We start from the raw sequence: 22,736 nt of genomic DNA on the forward strand, positions 1-22,736 counted from the left end.
TCATCTGGCCAGGATCTTCAGCTCTCGCTGAATCGGTTCGCAGCTGAGTGTGAAGCGACTGGGATGAGAATCAGCACCTCCAAGTCCGAGTCCATGGTTCTCGCCCGGAAAAGGGTGGAGTGTCATCTCCGGGTTGGGGAGGAAACCCTGCCCCAAGTGGAGGAGTTCAAGTACCTCGGAGTCTTGTTCACGAGTGAGGGAAGAGTGGATCGTGAGATCGACAGGCGGATCGGTGCGGCGTCTTCAGTAATGCAGACGCTGTATCGATTCGTTGTGGTGAAGAAGGAGCTGAGCCGGAAGGCAAAGCTCTCAATTTACCAGTCGATCTACGTTCCCATCCTCACCTATGGTCATGAGTTTTGGGTTATGACCGAAAGGATAAGATCACGGGTACAAGCGGCCAAAATGAGTTTCCTCCGCCGGGTGGCGGGGCTCTCCCTTAGAGATAGGGTGAGAAGTTCTGTCATCCGAGGGGAGCTCAAAGTAAAGCCACTGCTCCTCCACATCGAGAGGAGCCAGATGAGGTGGTTCGGGCATCTGGTCAGGATGCCACCCGATCACCTCCCTACGGAGGTGTTTAGGGCACGTCCGACCGGTAGGAGGCCACGGGGAAGACCCAGGACACGTTGGGAAGACTATGTCTCCCGGCTGGCCTGGGAACGCCTCGGGATCCCCCGGGAAGAGCTGGACGAAGTGGCTGGGGAGAGGGATGTCTGTGCTTCCCTGCTTAGGCTGCTGCCCCCGCGACCCGACCTCGGATAAGCGGAAGAAGATGGATGGATGAATGGACAATATCAGCAAGGCATACAATTTAAATGAAAATTAATTTAAAAAAGTGTCTATATTTCGTATGTAATCATAGTCCCTTGCTCCTTGGGCTGCGCCAAACATTAATATAAATCCATTTTAATGAAGTCAAATACAAATAAGACAACAAGAGCAGTATCCCACACTTCTCTTTTGGAAAGTAAATCTGCATCAACAATATGATTTGTCTGAGTGGCTGGGGCTGTCACAAGGTGTAGGTGACGAACCCCAAGATGCAGAGAAGGCAGGATTGGTGCAGGAAAACATGATTTAATGTTCAAAATAATTGTAAAACACAAACCAGGAACTAGGAATAGCCAAACTGAAAACAGGAACCAGCAAACAGAAAAACTGGAAACAGCTAACGGCTAACTGGATATAGCTAACAGGAAAACAAGAAACAAAAGAACTAGGAGACAGCAAACTGTAAATAGCTATTAGGAACTATCAAACAGGAACAGCTTACCACAAACAACAAGTAGTAGACAATGACATCGACAATCATTACTCCAGCCCAGACTGGATGGCAAGGCAGGTTTAAATAGCAGCTGGCTGATTGACACCAGGTGTGGCCAGGTGCCAATCAGCCACAGCTGGGGGAAAATAGCACTCAGGGAGAAAAGCAGGAAACAACCAAAATAAGAGCGCAGACAAACAGAGGAAAAACTAAAACATAACCAAACTGTCAAGGACAAGCCTGAAAGGGGCAGGACAAAAAAAATAGAATAACATACATGCTCCAATTCGATATGGTCCATTTGATAACAATGTATCATTTTATTATCAAAACAATGACAACCCTCATTGGGACCCTTCCTTCTTTAGGGAAGGGGCCTCCCATATTTTTTTTTAGTTTTAAGGCTGTCTAAATAAAGAGAGGTGACTCGAGTTAAAAATTAACAATTGATTCTACACTGAACAAAAATATAAAGGCAACACTTTTGTTTTTGCTCCCATTTGTCAAAGATGTAAAACTTTGACTATATACACAAAATACCTATTCCTTTCAAATATTGTTTACAAATCTGTGTTAGTGAGCATTTCTTCTTTGCCAAGATAATCCATCCCACCTCACAGGTGTGGCATATCAAGATGCGGATTAAACAGCATGATTATTGCACAGGTGTGCCTTATGCTGCCCACAATAAATGGCCACTCTAAAATGTGCAGCTTTATCACACAGCACAATGCCACAGATGTCGCAGGTTTTGAGGGAGCGTGCAGTTGGCATGCTGCATACTTGCCAACCTTGAGACCTCCGATTTCGGGAGGTGGGGGGTGGGGGCGTGGTCGGGGGTGGGGCGGGGGCGTGGTTAAGATATATATATATATATATATATATATAAGAAATACTTGACTTTCAGTGAATTCTAGCTATATATATATTTTTTATTATTATATATATATATATATATATATATATATATATATATATATATATATATATATATATATATATATATATATATATATATATATATAAATAAAAGAAATACTTGAATTTCAGTGTTCATTTATTTACACATATACACACACACAACACTCATCTACTCATTGTTGAGTTAAGGGTTGAATTGTCCATCCTTGTTCTATTCTCTGACACTATTTCAGAACACACACATTATACAAATATACATTGTAAAATCAATAAGAAAACGGGAGCTCTAATTTGGGAGTCTGAATTAGGATCAGAAGTTCCTATATAAACATTGCGAACTCACGTCGCCTTTTTGTATTGATTACTGCAGCTGTGCACTGGATTCATTCACAAATACAAACTACAACTCACAAACACTTTAGAGTTAGGCTCCACCATCAGAATGTGTACTTAAACTTATAAAGATCACATGGATATTATTCAGTGAGTTTATTCACCAAAACTAACCTGTTATACAGGAGGAAAAAGCACACAGGACGTTTCAATTGTTCACAGACTGGTCGCGCTCATCAGAATGACAAGACACTTCCGGTCTGCAGGTGATAGCATTCAATTGGGAAGAAACACCCTACTGCCCCCTACTGACCAATGTGAATACTGATAAATGTATAATGACCGCTCCAAAAACGAATTCAAACCACAAAATAAAATAAATAAATCAACACAAAAATGTGACACATTATGGGTGGGTCACATATGCATGTACAGTAGAGGGCAGTATTGTCCTGTTTAAAAGTGTCACATCATTGCTGTTTACGGCAGACGAACTGCTTTACGGCAGACGAAAACTTGACTGCTGTTGTTGTGTGTTGTTACCCGCTGGGAGGACGTTAATGAAACTGCCTAACAATAAATCCACATAAGAAACCAAGAACTCGCCCTCCATCATTCTACAGTTATAACGTGATTGGGCAGGCACGCCTATATTGTGGTAAAGCGGACGTGAGAACAGGCTGTCAACACGTCACTCGGATCCGCATGGAGCTGGAGGGGGCGTGGCCTCCAGCTCCGCCTGAATTTCGGGAGATTTTCGGGAGAAAATTTGTCCCGGGAGGTTTTCGGGAGAGGCGCTGAATTTCGGGAGTCTCCCGGAAAATCCGGGAGGGTTGGCAAGTATGGCATGCTGACTGCAGGAATGTCCACCAGAGCTGTTGCCCGGGAATTGAATGTTTATTTCTGGATGTTAATGAAACTGCCTAACAATAAATCCACATAAGAAACCAAGAACTCGCCCTCCATCATTCTACAGTTATAACGTGATTGGGCAGGCACGCCTATATTGTGGGAAAGCGGACGTGAGAACAGGCTGTCAACACGTCACTCGGGTCCGCATGGAGCTGGAGGGGGCGTGGCCTCCAGCTCCGCCTGAATTTCGGGAGATTTTCGGGAGAAAATTTGTCCCGGGAGGTTTTCGGGAGAGGCGCTGAATTTCGGGAGTCTCCCGGAAAATCCGGGAGGGTTGGCAAGTATGGCATGCTGACTGCAGGAATGTCCACCAGAGCTGTTGCCCGGGAATTGAATGTTTATTTCTGAACCTCATTGATCGTCTGAAACCAGCTACCCGGACAGCTGCAACAATCGGTTTGCATAGCTAAGAATTTATGCTCAAACTGTGAGAAACCGTCTCAGGGAAGTTCATCTGCATGCTTGTCGTCCTCATCCGGGTCTCCACCAGACTGCAGTTAGTTGTCGTAACCGACTTGAGTGTGCAAATGCTCACGTTTGATGGTGTCTGGCACGTTGGAGAGGTGTTCTCGTCACGGATGAATCCCGGTTTTCACTGTTTACTGCAGATGGCAGACAGCGTGTCTGGTGTCGTGTGGGAGAGCGGTTTGCTGATGTCAACGTTGTGAATGGAATGGCCTATGGTGGGGTTGAGGTTATGGTATGGGCAGGTGTATGTTATGGACAACGAATGCAAGTGCATTTTATTAATGGCATTTTGAATATACAAGATCCTGAGGCCCATTGTTGGGCCATTCATGTTGCAAAATGATAATGCAGGGCCCCATGTTGCAAGGATCTGTACACAATTCCTGGCAGCGTAAAACATCCCAGTTCTTGCATGTCCAGCGTACTCAGCGGACATGTCAGCCATTGAGCATCTTTGGGATGCTGTGGATCAGCGTATACACTTCCAAGAACTTGGCACAGCCATTGAAGAGGAGTGGACCAACATTCTACAGGCACAATCAACAACCTGATCAACTCTATGCCAAGGAGATGTGTTACAGTGCGTGAGGCAAATGGTGCTCACACCAGATACTGACTGCTTTTTCTGACCCGACTCCCCCCCCAACAAAGCAAAACTGCACATTTCAGAGTGGCCTTTTATTGTGGGCAGCCTAAGGCGCACAGGTGCAATAATCATGCTGTTTAATCAGCATCTTGATATGCCCATACTTACCAACCTTGAGACCTCCAATTTCGGGAGGTGGGGGGTGAGGGTGGGGGGTTGTGGGGCGAGGTCGGGGCGGGGCTGTGGTTGGGGGCGTGGTTAAGAGGGGAGGAGTATATTTACAGCTAGAATTCTCCAAGTCAAGTATTTCATATATATATATATATATATATATATATATATATAAGAAATACTTGACTTTCAGTGAATTCTAGCTATATATATATATATAGATATATATTTTATTATATATATATATAAGAGAAATACTTGAATTTCAGTGTTCATTTATTTACACATATACACACACATAACACTCATCTACTCATTGTTGAGTTAAGGGTTGAATTGTCCATCCTTGTTCTATTCTCTGTCACTATCTTTCTAACCATGCTGAACACCCTCTCTGATGATGCATTGCTGTGTGGCACGCACAAAAGTGCTTTCATCAAATGCACTAGAGTCTGGAATGTTCCATCTCTCCCTAGCATGGCCCAAAACCGGTCAATCTTTGCTTCCTGAGGAAGATCTTCACTGCCAAGCACTTGGTAGTCCACTATTTCTTCCCGGAGTCTATCCAGGTCCAATCGCAGCTGCGGCTTGGAACTTACAAGCGTATTTCTTCATCTTACTCGTCGTCGGCGTCGCCATGGCTGTATCTTCCTCGTTCTTCTGCTTCGTCTCCTTGTTGTGTGCGCAGTTGTGCACAGCACTCTCTAAAAGCCGTAGATGTTATTGTCACATATGCATGTACAGTAGATGGCAATATTGTCCTGTTTAAGAGTGTCACAACATTGCTGTTTATGGCAGACGAACTGCTTTATGGTAGACGAAAACATGACTGCTGTTGTTGTGTGTTGTTACCGCGCTGGGAGGACGTTAATGAAACTGCCTAACAATAAACCCACATAAGAAACCAAGAACTCGCCCTCGATCATTCTACAGTTATAATGTGATTGGGCAGGCACGCTGTTTATATTGTGGGAAAGCGGACATGAAAACAGGTTGTGGACACGTCACTCAGGTCCGCATGGAGCTGGAGGGGGCGTGGCCTCCAGCTCCGCCTGAATTTTGGGAGATTTTCGGGAGAAAATTTGTCCCGGGAGGTTTTCGGGAGAGGCGCTGAATTTCGGGAGTCTCCCGGAAAATCCGGGATGGTTGGCAAGTTTGGATATGCCGCACCTGTAAGGTGTAATGGATTATCTTGGCAAAGATGGAATGCTCACTAACACAGATTTTGGCATATTTGTCAACAATATTTGAGAGGAACAGGTATTTTGTGTATATAGTCAAAAGTTTTACATCTTTGAGTTCAACTCATGAAAATTTGTAGCAAAAAACGAAAGTAGTAAGTTTAAATTTTTGTTCAGTATACAAAGAAGGAGTGCAAACAAACAATAGCAATAATGACAACAAGCGGCCACAACAGATGAATGTTCGTCAACACTATTCAATTATTGTAACGTCAGTGCAGGCACTTTAAGAGGGACAGGAGTTCAAAGATCACTTTATTGAGCATAACTGTTTATTGTCAGCCATAAACACACCAAAAACTTTAGGGAGTCCAGTTCAGTTCAGTTTATTTATTTATATAGACACATTTGAAAACAAGCCCAGTTGGCCAAAGTGCTGTAGACATAAGAAATAATTTGAAAAAAAAATTGTACACACAGTGTCACATTTACATTGTAACACCGAAGGATGAATACAATACAATAGTAATATATACCTTCAAAAAAAGTGCAAAATATATCACTTAAAATACAAACATTTAGTAAATAAATCAAAAATGTATAAAACAAGAAATAAAACGGGCAAGATATCCTGCCTAACTGGATTTGAACGCCAGGGAGTAAAAGGCCTACTGAAACCCACTACTACCGACCACACAGTCTGATAGTTTATATATCAATGATGAAATCTTAACATTGCAACACATGCCAATACGGCCGGGTTAGCTTACTAAAGTGCAATTTTAGATTTTGCGCAAAATATCCTGCTGAAAACGTCTCGGTATGATGACGTCTGCGCGTGACGTCACGGTTTGTAGAGGACATTTTGGGACAGCATGGTGGCCAGCTATTAAGTCGTCTGTTTTCATCGCAAAATTCCACAGTATTCTGGACATCTGTGTTGGTGAATCTTTTGCAATTTGTTCAATGAACAATGGAGACAGCAAAGAAGAAAGCTGTAGGTGGGAAGCGGTTTATTGCGGCAGGTGTTGTGCCGGATAACGCACCCCCGCCGTAGAATGCACCCCCTGACTGTTGTGCCGGATAACACAGCCGGTGTTTCATTGTTTACATTCCCGAAAGATGACAGTCAAGCTTTACCATTGGCCTGTGGAGAACTGGGACAACAGAGACTCTTACCAGGAGGACTTTGAGTTGGATACACAGACACGGTACCATGAGTACGCATGCAGCTGCGGCTTCCAAACATTTGATCGCTTGCCCGTACGTGCGTGCCGCTATGTGCATGTTATATACGTAACTTTGGGGACTTTGGGGAAATATATGTGCTGTATGAACTTTGGGGAGGTGATCATTACTTTGGGCTGTGGGATTGAGTGTGTTGTGCAGGTGTTTGAGTTGTATTGGCGGATTATATGGACGGGAGGGGGGAGGTGTTTGTTATGCGGGATTAATTTGTGGCACGTTATATATAAGCCTGGTTGTGTTGTGGCTAATAGAGTATATATATGTCTTGTGTTTATTTACTGTTTTAGTCATTCACTATCTGAATCGCTCCCACTGCCCTCTAGTTCTTCACTCTCACTTTCCTCATCCACAAATCTTTCATCCTCGCTCAAATTAATGGGGAAATCGTCACTTTCTCGGTCCGAATCGCTCTCGCTGCTGGTGGCCATGATTGTAAACAATATGCAGATGTGAGGAGCTCCACAACCTGTGACGTCACGCGCATATCGTCTGCTACTTCCGGTACAGGCAAGGCTTTTTTATCAGCGACCAAAAGTTGCAAACTTTATCGTCGATGTTCTCTACTAAATCCTTTAAGCAAAAATATGGCAATATCGCGAAATGATCAAGTATGACACATAGAATGGACCTGCTATCCTCGTTTAAATAAGAAAATCGCATTTCAGTAGGCCTTTAACGGGTTCAGAGACTGGGAGGGGCTAATGGATAGTGAAAGGTTGTTCCACAGTCTGGGTTTTGATTATGAAATGCTGTTACTAGATCACAGAAGTGCTAATAAGAACATATTTTGCAGACAGAAAGTTACAGGAATGTACACTTAATCCCATGCATACATCTCATGGTGCAACGTGTGAATGTTTTAAGGGGAACTAAATGTGATCTCTGAAGGGGGTACAAATATTTTCCAAATTAGGAACCCCACTCAGACATACAATACTTGTACACAGCTCATGAAAATAAAGATGTTGTTGTTCTTTTCATTGTAAGTGGGTCAAATCACTTATATGAGAACAGGTCTGCTGCTTGTGCACACAGTATGCACGTTTGATGTTGCTCACATGCGCTCCACTGAATGCTCAGGAAGTTTTTACGTTTGCTCGGACACATGAAACAATTAGATGGAACATTGTTCTAAGGCAGGGGTCTGCAACCCGCGGCTCTGGAGACGCATGCGGCTCTTTCATGCCTCCGCCGTGGCTCCCTTTGGCTTTGAAACCGAATGTCAACAAATACTGGTTACTTGATTTATTATATTTCATTTTATTTAGTTTATTTTAATTTAACAGTTGTTATTTTGGAGAGTTCTGGGATCTTGACGTATGAAAATAAAACATATTGTCGATGGAAATGTATGTCACAGCCTTTATGCGACATCTCTTGCTGCCATGCAATTGTATTGTTTTTAGCGGTCTACCCCTAGCAATGGACGGATCAAAAAAGAGAAACATTTTATTTATTTACATTTTTATTACCGTATTTTTCGGAGTATAAGTCGCACCGGAGTATAAGTCGCACCTGCCGAAAATGCATAAAAAAGAAGGAAAAAAACATATATAAGTCGCACTGGAGCCCGGCCAAACTATGAAAAAAACTGGGATTTATAGTCCGAAAAATACGGTAATTCGCTGTTTTTGTTGATGACTAAGTAGTTGTTTTAAATTTTTAGTCAAATGAATATGCAAAAGTCGTATTTTTTTCTAATTTTTTTTGCTTCGTTATACCCAGAAATACATCAAATAAGTGTTTATTTTCATAAGTCCTATAGCACAAGTGTAAGGAAACTATAAGTGGTGTTATCGTCTTTTTAGGAATCTAACAGAGTTCGTGGCTCTAGGTGGGTTTTATTTGGGGGGAAATGGGTTCCAATGGCTCTTTGTATGCTAAAGGTTGCCGACCCCTGTTCTAAGGCGTGCCATTTTGCTCAAAGGTGGGAAAACATTCCCCTAACACCCTCCATAACAACTATACAGATCTGTCTGGTTAAAAAGGAGCAAGGAGAAGCAAAATATATCCACCCAACTTTAAAGACCATAACGAGAAATTATTTTTTCAGATGCAGTATATCTATATCTCGATATCTATATAAAACACATGCACACGCTGTACTCCGTATATGCAGTGATCTGACTTTTTGATGTACTGTATGATACGCAGACTATTGTTACAAATACAATTTTACAGATTGTTGTCTGTCTTGTTTCAGTGATGACATTGTCTCTCTCACTTTTAGGCCCTTAAGAAAGCGCACAGTGGAATCTCTCTGTCTGAACTAGAGGCCTCAGTGGCTTCTCCCTTCACGTCCTCCATCCCAAACATCTCCTGCGTAACCACCCTCATTAGGTACATTTATTTACTAAATGAGGCAGTTTAGTCCAGGTTTGATTGTTGGTGTTGCTACCCGGGCTGTAGCCAGTGCAAGTGGGTCATTAGAAATTGAGCAAAGGATCTCACATTGGAACATGGTTGTTGATAATGTACGTAGTAATAAACTCAAAGTAAACTAAAGTAGAAACTCTACCGCCAGCCGAAGTGGGCTAGTTTGGCTCAATTTCATTGAAAATAAATTAAGTGTTTTAAAATTCGGTGTATAAAATGTAAGTGTAAACAAATCAGTGCAATAAAATACAGTGTAAAACATTCAGTGTAAAAAAATTCAAAGTAAAAAAATTTAGTGTCTGGGTCGAAAAATTTGCTGCTTCAAAATGCAAGACTCACTTCCGGTAAATTAAGACTAGGCGATCAATCCTGTCTCAGAACCAGCCAATGAAGTGTCAAGTTTGAAGTCACATGACACGGGTCTTGCTAAGCAGCATGAACAAGTTAAAGTTAAAGTACCAATGATTGTCACACACACACTAGGTGTGGCGAAATTTGTCCTCTGCATTTGACCCATCACCCTTGAACACCCCCTGGGAGGTGAGGGGAGCCGTGACCAGCAGCGGTGGCCGCACATGGGAATCATTTTTGGTGAATTAACCCCCAATTCAAACCCTTAATGCAGGGAGGTAATGGGTCCCATTTTTATAGTCTTTAGTATGACTCGGCCGGGGTTTGAACTCATGACCTACCAATCTCAGGGCGGACACTCTAACTACTAGGCCACTGAGTAGGTGGCGTAGTGAAAGCAGGTGAAAAGGCGTGCGGTTGCCGGTCGCAGTTTTTTCGATCGCTTTGATTTGATCGAGTGGTGCTGGCTGTCTGGGGGTATTGCAGCTGCTGTTTCTGCTGCCGTTTGTTTGTGGTGTGGGCGCCCGTTAGAATCTACACTTCTGAGTGACATACAAGTCTTTGCTTAATGCAGACGAGGCACGAACAGAGTGGGCAGGATTTTTCTAACGGAGCGGCGAATGTCAGACGGAGGCAGAGTTCTACAGCAAAGTTCAAGCATGAGAAAAAAAAGATGCAATAAACACGGCAAAAAATAAAGGCAAAAGGATAAAAAAACTCCAATCATTTGATATAATATTACTGTTCTGCAGAACTTTCTATAACAAAGGTCTGCAGAACTGTGATATTACATTGAGGTCTCAGGATTGTCGCTGTCCCGCCCACTCTGTTCGTGCCTCGTCTGCATGAAGCAACTTGAAGAGCTCAGGAGGTGCGACACATCCCTGCCTTACCCCGCTGTTTATGAGGAACCACTCGGAGTCCCGACAATTCACTCATACGCAGCTTTCAGCACCTTGGTACAGCTGTCTGAAGAGTGTGAGGATTTTGGTTGGCGCTCCAAGGGACTTCAGGATGTTCCAGAGGGTCCCATGGTCCACTGTGGCAAAGGCAGCCTCAAGGTCAATAAAGGCGATGAAGAAGTGCTGGTCCTTTCTGAACTTCTATTATGAGCCGGAGAGCAGCATGAATCCGGCTTGTTGTTGTCCTCGTGGGATGCGGGTGAAGAGTTTGCCGGGGATGGAAAGGAGGGTGAAGCCTCTGTGGTAGCTGCAGGTCAGCTGATCTCCCTTGTGTTTCCAGAAGGGAAGTATAATGCCCCGCCTCCAGTCATCTGGCAGCAACTCAGGGACCCACACAAGGTTGTGTGAGCCATAGGATGATGTTGTCGCCCCCCGCCTTCAGCATCTCTGCTGTGATGGTACAAATTCCGGGAGCTTTGCCATTCTTGAGTCTTGACAGGGCTGCTTTGACTTCAGCTGGGGATACGGGGATGATGGGGAAGTCCGAGTTAGTGGCGGAGTGGCTTGTAACGGTGGGGTCTTTTAGAACAGGAGGGATGTTAAGGAGCTTGTTGAAGTGCTCTTTCCATTGGTTGAAGCAGTCGGGTTCTGTTGAGAGGCCTGCCATGTCCTTTACTAGGAAGCAGCGCTGATGGGGGCCCACTTTTCCTTGGCGGAGGAAATTGAAAAGCTGTCGCAGGTTGTTATTTTGTGAAGCTGACTCCATGGCTGTCGCCTGATTGCTCCAGAATGTTTCTCTATCACATCGGATGGGGATGTTTTGTTGGCTGTTAATGCATTGATACATGTCCATGTTCCCTCGCAGCTGAGCAGCTCTTCGGTTGTTGATAATGTCCAACGTAGCTTGGGCTATCCAGGGCTTCTTGTGGACAGGTCTTGCCCACCCGATGATTTCCGTGGAAGCCATGAAGACCTAATTTTTAAAGTGAGGCCGGTTTTGGGATATCCCGCTGGTGAGAGCACTAAATCTGTTAGCCATGGTGCATCTGTATCGCTCCAATATGGCTGGGTCTAGTAGACGCGGGAAGTTGAGCTTGGGGGAGGCATTGGCTGATGCTCCTGCCTTGAGCCTCTGCAATCGATGGTCGGTGTTACCAAGTTGTGCGCCTCTGAAAACACGGCAGTTGGTGATTGAGGTCTTCCAGCGGCGGGATATGAGCATGTGGTCGATGGCTTTTTTGATCTTACCGTCGGGGCTGTACCAGGTCCAGTGATGGATCCGCTTCCGGGGGAACCATGTGTCGGCAATGCAGATATTGGTGGCTCTACATAGATTGACACTACACCGATTGCAATCTTTACATATAGAGTACAGGGACTGAACGTGTGTAAATAACTGATATGAAGTGGAGAAGGTGTAACATCAAATCAGCCCTGCTTCTTACTGCTCCATTTTGACAAGTAAAGAAAATTTAAAAATATGAATTTTGAAACTATATGTTCAAATAGGACCAATCCAAATCTGCATATGGAAAAGCTGTTGAAAGCGTGTTTGATGCATGTAGAACTATGATCGGTGCGGATGTACAGAAAGGGCAAGGCAGGCTCGGAGGTCTATGGACAGGCAGGAGGTCAGGTGCTGGAGTGAGGCGTTGTGGTCCAAGGGCAGGCGTGAGGTCGAGATCCAGGAAGGCAGCAGAGAGTCCAGCGGGGATCCAGGCAGACGAGACACACAGCTCGAAACCAGGGGATGACGAAGGGTTGCTGGATGACGACACAGGACAAGACACATTGAGCACGACGGAGGGGAAACACAAAGAGCGAAGAAGCACATGAGCAAAGAAGCGAGAGATGTGTGAGGCTTACTGTACAAGTACAAGTAGCTGCGTTCTGGCACTGGAACGCAGGACACGCTGGCTTATGAAGGCAGGAGACTCATCAGCGTGTTGATTGCAGAGTGACTGCGGCAGGAGAGGAACGCTCGTGGGCGTGTCCCGAGGTGCGCTCCGCGGAACGCAAAGCACAGTTAGAGGCGGCAGGTGTTTGAACTATAACATATTATTCTTTACTTAGTGGTGTTTTGTAATACATTTTGTCGTATTGTTTTTGATACAATATTATTTTTCTCGAAGTTTTTTTTACTTATTAAAACCCATGTTACATGTTAAAATTGCGGTGATTTTGGGCACCCAGAACGGATCAATGGAATTTCAATTAATTTGAAAGAGGGTGTATTTTGAGCTCCTTCACAAAACACTTTAAAGTTGTAAGGCACGTCTGTACTTTTTTCTTGAACATGTGAACCTGTTCTGCGGTACAATAGAATATTTTTTAACCATCAGTTTAACTTTAAAAATGCAGTAAATTGCTAGTAATTGTGCCCAGGTCTGACCGTGGTGAATTAATTTCTGCAAAGTAGGCATTTTTTAATTACAAATTGAATATATTCAAAGCTATCGCATAACAAAAACATTTTTTACGACCCTCTAAATTCATTTTTTAACATTATGAGAGCCCTCCAGACATGAAATAACCCCCACATAGTCACCTTTTCACTCTTTTAATCCACTATAGCGACGCTACCTAAGACTGAGCAATCAGTGGCCACGATTTTGAACAGCACGCTCGGATTGGTTTGGTCTCGTCTAGAGTCCAATACCACTGTAGTATGTATATTTTTTAGTTCACTGAGCCATTTTTATCCTTGATAATGCTTAATTTAGGCCAAAAATACATAGAATTTGCTAAACAAAAAATAAAAAATCCACGATAAAGTGAAGCTAAAAACTTGACAATGTGATGAATGTGAGGAGTGACTTGCTTGTGAAGTTCTAGAGTACAGTGTCGTTGACGTATTGACACTTGCTGAAATACTAATACTGTGCACTTGTATGACCACATCACGTTTGTTACATCACACATCTGTCTGTCAATTTACGTACAGTACACACAATGCCGAGTGAAAAATGACCTTATGCTGTAAGTCATCTCCTGACTTGCTATGACCATGGATGCTATACCACTTCGTAATACATGAACGTATATTCATATGCATTTTTGTTTTTGATCATCTTGGGAACATTTGAGTAATGTTGTTGTTTTTCTTTTCTGTCCTTAGGGAGGGCCGTGCGGCTCTTATCACATCCTTCTCTGTGTTCAAATTCATGGCCCTCTTCAGCATCATCCAATTCTGCAGTGTCAATCTTCTCATCTCAGTAACTATTACGCATGATTTGCACATTTTAAGACCCAATACCAATACACCCCCCACACCCTACTTTTTAGCTCTATCCCTACATTTTGTGCATTCCCGTGAAGGTAGTGGTGTACCAATGACTCTTTGCATGTAGTGGGCATAACGAGGAGTAGAGGGTATGAATCTAGCCCTTCAGAGGGAGGGATTTCAGATGCTGACTCGCTCAGGGAGGGCCAGAGAAAAATGCACAATTTCTGCATAAGTTATATATTATATTACATGTTAGTTTAGAACGTTATTTTGTGATGTTAGCCAGCAAGCCACGCTAAAGAACTAAATAATAATCCTAAAATACTACAACTTTAAAGCTTGCAAATGTGAACACATTAAAGGCCTACTGAAACCCACTACTACCGACCACACAGTCTGATAGTTTATATATCAATGATGAAATCTTAACATTGCAACACATGCCAATACGGCCGGGTTAGCTTACTAAAGTGCAATTTTAAATTTCGCGCGAAGTATCCTGCTGAAAACGTCTCGGTATGATGACGCCTGCGCGTGACGTCACGGATTGTAGAGGACATTTTGGGACAGCATGGTGGCCAGCTATTAAGTCGTCTGTTTTCATCGCAAAATTTCACAGTATTCTGGACATCTGTGTTGGTGAATCTTTTGCAATTTGTTCAATGAACAATGGAGACAGCAAAGAAGAAAGCTGCATGTGGGAAGCGGTGTATTGCAGCAGGTGTTGTGCCGGATAACGCACCCCCGCCGTAGAATGCACCCCCTGACTGTTGTGCCGGATAACACAGCCGGTGTTTCATTGTTTACATTCCCGAAAGATGACAGTCAAGCTTTACCATTGGCCTGTGGAGAACTGGGACAACAGAGACTCTTACCAGGAGGACTTTGAGTTGGATACGCAGACGCGGTACCGTGAGTACGCATGCAGCTGCGGCTTCCAAACATTTGATCGCTTGCCCGTACGTGTGTGCCGCTATGTGCTGGTCACGTACGTAACTTTGGGGACTTTGGGGAAATATATGTGCTGTATGAACTTTGGGGAGGTGAACGTTACTTTGGGCTGTGGGATTGAGTGTGTTGTGCAGGTGTTTGGGTTTTATTGGCGGGTTATATGGACGGGAGGGGGGAGGTGTTTGTTATGCGGGATTCATTTGTGGCATATTAAATATAAGCCTGGTTGTGTTGTGGCTAATAGAGTATATATATGCCTTGTGTTTATTTACTGTTTTAGTCATTCCCAGCTGAATATCAGGTCCCACCCGCCTCTCACAGCATCTTCCCTATCTGAATCGCTCCCACTGCCCTCTAGTTCTTCACTCTCACTTTCCTCATCCACAAATCTTTCATCCTCGCTGAAATTAATGGGGAAATCGTCGCTTTCTCGGTCCGAATCGCTCTCGCTGCTAGTGGCCATGATTGTAAACAATGTGTGGATGTGAGGAGCTCCACAACCTGTGACGTCACGCGCATATTGTCTGCTACTTCCGGTACAGGCGAGGCTTTTTTATCAGCGACCAAAAGTTGCGAACTTTATCGTCGATGTTCTCTACTAAATCCTTTCAGCAAAAATATGGCAATATCGCGAAATGATCAAGTATGACACATAGAATGGACCTGCTATCCCTGTTTAAATAAGAAAATCGCATTTCAGTAGGCCTTTAATGTTGCATACCTTCAAAATTTTCACAATAGACAACAGTTGTAGATGGCAGCTTTTTCTCCGTGTAGTTCATGACTGTAAAAAAAAACGATCTCCGCCGTTAACTCCATTTGGTTTGTTTGGGTTTGTTGTGTAATGGTGGGACTATAGGGTTGTACAATACGCTGCTACTAATAACCGCTACAGTGGTACTAATTAATTAGTAGTTATTTTTCAACCGCATGTGCTGCGTTAACGTTGCTCAGCTGAGGCGCGGCACATTCGTGTGTGAAAACGCACACACTGAGCGCATACAATCATAATAATCGAGGAATAATGACGAAATGACAGCAAGTCTAGTGGTTGATAAAACAAGTGCGTGAAAGGCAATATGAAGGTATTTGGGCTTCAGAACTGTCAATAAAGGTGACACTTTAAACACGGAATTGCCGCGCTGCAAGCGCTGCCTTAAAACATGCCTTGCCAAACGTGTCAATATAGCATTACTACCGTTGCTTCAAATTTAGGTAAACATTTAAATAACAAATATCCAGACCTGCACGAGGAATTTAAAGCCTGGCAGGTAATATAGTTAAAAGCTTCCCCCGTGCACATATACTGTACAGTAGATACAAGACACGCATACAGCTGCTTGGCTTGTTAAAAATTATTATAATTATTATTATTATTATTATTAGTATTAAAATGAAGCCAGAGTTTAAAGTGTGGCAGGTAATATAGATAACAGCTTCCCCCGTGCATATACAGGTAAAAGCCAGTAAATTAGAATATTTTGAAAAACTTGATTTATTTCAGTAATTGCATTCAAAAGGTGTAACTTGTACATTATATTTATTCATTGCACACAGACTGATGCATTCAAATGTTTATTTCATTTAATTTTGATGATTTGAAGTGGCAACAAATGAAAATCCAAAATTCCGTGTGTCACAAAATTAGAATATTACTTAAGGCTAATACAAAAAAGGGATTTTTAGAAATGTTGGCCAACTGAAAAGTATGAAAATGAAAAATATGAGCATGTACAATACTCAATACTTGGTTGGAGCTCCTTTTGCCTCAATTACTGCGTTAATGCGGCGTGGCATGGAGTCGATGAGTTTCTGGCACTGCTCAGGTGTTATGAGAGCCCAGGTTGCTCTGATAGTGGCCTTCAACTCTTCTGTGTTTTTGGGTCTGGCATTCTGCATCTTCCTTTTCACAATACCCCACAGATTTTCTATGGGGCTAAGGTCAGGGGAGTTGGCGGGCCAATTTAGAACAGAAATACCATGGTCCGTAAACCAGGCACGGGTAGATTTTGCGCTGTGTGCAGGCGCCAAGTCCTGTTGGAACTTGAAATCTCCATCTCCATAGAGCAGGTCAGCAGCAGGAAGCATGAAGTGCTCTAAAAGTTGCTGGTAGACGGCTGCGTTGACCCTGGATCTCAGGAAACAGAGTGGACCGACACCAGCAGATGACATGGCACCCCAAACCATCACTGATGGTGGAAACTTTACACTAGACTTCAGGCAACGTGGATCCTGTGCCTCTCCTGTCTTCCTCCAGACTCTGGGACCTCGATTTCCAAAGGAAATGCAAAATTTGCATGGTTGGGTGATGGTTTGGGGTGCCATGTCATCTGCTGGTGTCGGTCCACTCTGTTTCCTGAGATCCAGGGTCAACGCAGCCGTCTACCAGCAAGTTTTAGAGCACTTCATGCTTCCTGCTGCTGACCTGCTCTATGGAGATGGAGATTTCAAGTTCCAACAGGACTTGGCGCCTGCACACAGCGCAAAATCTACCCGTGCCTGGTTTACGGACCATGGTATTTCTGTTCTAAATTGGCCCGCCAACTCCCCTGACCTTAGCCCCATAGAAAATCTGTGGGGTATTGTGAAAAGGAAGATGCAGAATGCCAGACCCAAAAACGCAGAAGAGTTGAAGGCCACTATCAGAGCAACCTGGGCTCTCATAACACCTGAGCAGTGCCAGAAACTCATCGACTCCATGCCACGCCGCATTAACGCAGTAATTGAGGCAAAAGGAGCTCCAACCAAGTATTGAGTATTGTACATGCTCATATTTTTCATTTTCATACTTTTCAGTTGGCCAACATTTCTAAAAATCCCTTTTTTGTATTAGCCTTAAGTAATATTTTAATTTTGTGACACACGGAATTTTGGATTTTCATTTGTTGCCACTTCAAATCATCAAAATTAAATGAAATAAACATTTGAATGCATCAGTCTGTGTGCAATGAATAAATATAATGTACAAGTTACACCTTTTGAATGCAATTACTGAAATAAATCAAGTTTTTCAAAATATTCTAATTTACTGGCTTTTACCTGTATACAGTAGATACAAGACACGCATACAGCTGGTTGGCTTGTTGAAAATTATTAGAGCAGTCCAAACCGCCCATGTAATGTATAATAATGCAAGTGAATTGACCCAATTTCGTAGGAAATTACCACTTTATCATTTGTGTTTTATCTTTAACAATGTGTGTTTTACCTCCTACTTGTCTTATCTGTGTATTTTTAGCCTTGTTTTCAGTGTTTACTAATTATTGTATATGTCTTAAAGTACAGGTCAAAATTGGCAACCATAAATCACGAAGCATTTAATAAAATGTCAATAAAGATTTGTATTTTATTCCAACCTAATTGTAGATTATGGCAGGCTTTATCTAATATGTCAAATAATTGTAAACTGCTGTTTGAGTGCAATAAGATAAGCCCATGTGTTTAATGCACATTTTAATTTTAATTATAATAATTTTCTTTGTGTGCAATAAGAAACATAGTTTTATCATAAATGTTCTGTTAAATCGAAGCCAATAATGTAATTTTTTGTGTTCTCCTTCTCAGGGCATTCAATCGATTGCAACTGAACTGTTTGGCTTGTCTTGGAAAACGTTTCCCCTCTCATTCTAGTAGGCTTCTCAGGGCATTCAATCGATCGCAACTGAACTGTTTGGTTTGTCTTGGGAAACGTTTCCCCTCTCATTCTAGTAGGCTTCTCAGGGCATTCAATCGATTGCAACTGAACTGTTTGGTTTGTCTTGGGAAATGTTTCCCTTCTCATTCTAGTAGGCTTCTCAGGGCATTCAATCGATCGCAACTGAACTGTTTGGTTTGTCTTGGAAAACGTTTCCCTTCTCATTCTAGTAGGCTTCTAGGGCATTCAATCGATCGCAACTGAACTGTTTGGTTTGTCTTGGAAAACGTTTCCCCTCTCATTCTAGTAGGCTTCTCAGGGCATTCAATCGATCGCAACTGAACTGTTTGGTCTGTCTTGGGAAACGTTTCCCCTCTCATTCTAGTAGGCTTCTCAGGGCATTCAATCGATTGCAACTGAACTGTTTGGTTTGTCTTGGAAAACGTTTCCCCTCTCATTCTAGTAGGCTTCTCAGGGCATTCAATCGATTGCAACTGAACTGTTTGGTTTGTCTTGGAAAACGTTTCCCCTCTCATTCTAGTAGGCTTCTCAGGGCATTCAATCGATCGCAACTGAACTGTTTGGTTTGTCTTGGGACACGTTTCAGAATCAGAATCAGAATCAGCTTTATTGTCATTACGCAAGGTAACGAGATTGAGGCCATTCCATACAGTGCGATGTGTGCATGCTAGAAAAACAATGTGCAAATATATAAAAATATAAAAAATGTAGAAGTGCAATGAATATGGTGTGAAATGAATATATACATGAAAAAAAACAAAAAAAAAACAGGGTGGTTGGTGGAATGTGTTATTGCACTGAAGAGAAGGCAGTTATGAGGGACAATGGGGCAGTCCGTTCAGGATGGTTATGGCCCTGGGGAAGAAGCTGTTCTTTAGCCTGTTTGTTTTGGTTTTAATGCACCTGTAGCGCTTCCCAGAGGGCAGCAGGTGGAACAGGTCAGAGCCAGGGTGGGTGCTGTCCTTGATGATGGCACTGGCTCTGTTGAGGCAGCGGGAGGTGTAGATGTCCGTCAGAGAGGGGAGAGGGCGGCCGATGATCTTCTGAGCCGTCTTGACCACTCTTTGCAGCCTCTCCCTGTCTGCTGCAGTGCAGCTGCCGTACCATACCGTAATACAGTAGGTCAGCAGGCTCTCGATGGACGAGCGGTAGAAGGTCAGCAGCAGGTCAGGCTTCAGGTTGTACTTCCCGAGGACTCTAAGGAAGTGTAGCCGCTGCTGAGCCTTCTTGATGATTGATGTGGTGTTGACTGTCCAGGAGAAGTCATTAGAGATGTGGACTCCAAGGTACCTGAAGGTGTGGACCCTCTCTACACGCTCGCCGTTGATGTAGAGGGGGGCAGGGTCGGTGCTGCTCCTCCTGAAGTCGACGATGATCTCTCTGGTCTTGCTGGTGTTGAGAGCGAGGTTGTTCTCCGAAGACCAGGCCGTCAGCTTCAGGACCTCCTCTCTGTAGGCAGCCTCGTCACCCCTGGAGATGAGCCCGACCACTGTGGTATCGTCGGCGAACTTGACGGTAAGGTTGTCACTGTGGGCCGGACTGCAGTCATGGGTGTAAAGGCAGTAGAGGAGGGGGCTCAGCACACAGCCCTGTGGTGAGCCGATGCTCAGCGTGCGGGAGGATGAGAGGTGCGGGCCAAGTCTCACATTCTGGGGTCGGTCCGTTAGGAAGTCCCTTATCCAGGCGTTTGTGAGAGGGGGGAGGCCAAGAGTGTCCAGTTTATTGCAGAGTCTGTCCGGGATTATTGTATTGAAGGCAGAGCTATAGTCCACAGAGAGCATCCGGACGTAGCTCTGCTGCTGCTCCAGGTGGTTCAGAGCAGAGTGGAGAGCAACAGCGATGGCGTCCTCTGTGGACCTGTTCGCCCGGTATGCGAACTGGTGGGGGTCGAAGTCTGGAGGGATATGGTCCTTGATGTGCTGGAGAACAAGTCGCTCGAAGCACTTCATGATTACCGGAGTGAGGGCCACTGGTCGGTAATCATTCAGGCTGGTGATGGGAGACTTCTTCGGCACCGGGATTATTGTAGATAACTTCAGGCAGGATGGGATGACTGCCTGAGCCAGGGAGAGGTTGAAGATCCTGGTGAGGGGGGGAGCGAGCTGGTGGGCGCACGTCCTGAGCATCTTTCCAGGTACTCCGTCTGGTCCGGTAGCCTTCCTGGGGTTCACAGCCAGGAGCACTCGTCTGACACTGTGCTCCTGTACAGTGAGTGGAGTGGCGCCGGAGCCCGGTGGGGGCGGGGGCAGGGCTGGAGCAGATGAGTGTCGCTGGGGGGTTTCGAAACGGGCAAAGAAACAGTTAAGCTCCTCTGCCAGTGTCGCACTCTGATCCGCAGTTGTCATATTGCAGCCTCTGAAGTTCGTGATGTCATGAATGCCCCGCCACACCTCCCGTGAGTTTTTGCTGGACAGATGGGACTCTATGCACCTCCTGTGGTCCGCCTTTGCTTTTTTAATCCCTCTCTTCAGGTCGGCTCTAGCAACACTGTACAGTGCCCTGTCCCCTGACCTGAAGGCTGCGTCGCGGGCCCTGAGGAGTGTGCGGACCTGGCTGGTCATCCAGGGTTTCTTGTTGGGGTAAACCCGGATGGTTTTTTCCACAGTCACATTCCCGATGCAGAACTTTATGTAGTCCAGCACCGTTCCTGTGGCTGTCTCCAGCTCCTGTTGTTGGAAGAGGTCCCAGTCTGTGTGTTGGAAGCAGTCCTGAAGTTTGGGGAGTGCATCGTCAGGCCAGGTCATAACAGTCTTTGTGATAGGCCTGGCCTGGCGTCTGATGGGGGTGTAGGTAGGAGAGAGCAGGAGGGAAAGATGGTCTGACTGTCCAAGCTGGGGGAGGGGTGTAGCTCTGTACGCGTGCTTTATGTTGGTATACACGTGGTCCAGGGTGTTCTTGCCCCTTGTAGAACACTTCACGTGCTGGTAGAATTTAGGGAGTACAGTCTTCAGATTGGCCTTATTAAAATCCCCTGCTATGATATGAACACCGTCGGGGTGGGCCCGCTGCTGTTCGTTGACGGTGTTCAGCAGAAGAGAGAGCGCTGTGTTTACTTTGGCGTCCGGTGGAATATACACAGCCGTGATGATAACAACAGACAGCTCTCTCGGGAGAAAAAAAGGCCGACATCTAACAGACATGTACTCCACGTCCGGGCAACAGTGCTGTTCAGTGATTGTCCCGTTGTTGCACCAGTTCTCATGCACGTAGATACAGAGCCCCCCTCCTCTGCTCTTACCGGAGTCCTTAGTTCTGTCCCGGCGGAGCAGAGTGCGTCCGGCTAGCTGCATGCTAGCATCGGGTATTTCCGGGTGAAGCCAGGTTTCGGTGATAATCATAGCACAACAGTCCCGAACATAGCGGTTTCCAGCAAGTTGTAACTCCAGGTCGTCCATCTTCTGTACAAGGGATCTGGCATTAGAGAGGAACAGGCTCGGTAGAGGTGGCTTGTGGGGTTGTTTCCTAAGCCTGAGCAAGACGCCGGACCTGCGGCCACGCTTCTGCTTCCTCTCCCTCCTCCGTCTTTGCCGTCTCCCAGACCCGACAACAAACCACGGAGAGCCCTGTGCTCTCGCTATGTCATCTGGGATGTTGTGCTCGTGGTGAAAGTCGCTCGAAACAGATATCTGGTGCGAGTTACCGATATCCAAGAGTGACTGGCGGGTGTACCGGGTGTTTGCAGTACAGGTGGTGCACAAAAGGAAAAAAAACATGAAGAAAAGAAGGAAGAAAGAGCACTGAAATGGAGCCGCTGTGTCTGTGCGCGCCGCCATCTCATTCTAGTAGGCTTCTCAGGGCATTCAATTGATCGCAAATCAACTGTTTGGTTTGTCTTGGGAAACGTTTCCCCTCTCATTCTAGTAGGCTTCTCAGGGCATTCAATCGATCGCAACTGAACTGTTTGGTTTGTCTTGGAAAATGTTTCCCCTCTCATTCTAGTAGGCTTCTCAGGGCATTCAATCGATCACAACTGAACTGTTTGGTTTGTCTTGGGAAACGTTTCCCCTCTCATTCTAGTAGGCTTCTCAGGGCATTCAATCGATCGCAACTGAACTGTTTGGTTTGTCTTGGGAAACGTTTCCCCTCTAATTCTAGTAGGCTTCTGAGGGCATTCAATCGATTGCAACTGAACTGTTTGGTTTGTCTTGGAAAACGTTTCCCCTCTCATTCTAGTAGGCTTCTCAGGGCATT

The 22,736-nt window shown here is 44.6% G+C and overlaps 1 protein-coding gene across 1 annotated transcript in view; it reads left to right on the forward strand.

The window, feature by feature from the left end:
• Positions 1-22,736, forward strand: part of LOC133617621 (polyamine-transporting ATPase 13A3-like) — a 139,445-nt gene that overhangs the window by 72,263 nt on the left and 44,446 nt on the right. Inside the window, exons 25-26 of the mRNA XM_061977703.2 lie at positions 9,315-9,424; positions 13,832-13,928. Of these exons, the coding sequence (XP_061833687.2) occupies positions 9,315-9,424; positions 13,832-13,928 (207 nt within the window). The remainder of the gene's footprint in view (positions 1-9,314; positions 9,425-13,831; positions 13,929-22,736) is intronic.

Source organism: Nerophis lumbriciformis, linkage group LG18 (assembly GCF_033978685.3).
Source record: "Nerophis lumbriciformis linkage group LG18, RoL_Nlum_v2.1, whole genome shotgun sequence".
Lineage (NCBI taxonomy): Eukaryota > Metazoa > Chordata > Actinopteri > Syngnathiformes > Syngnathidae > Nerophis > Nerophis lumbriciformis.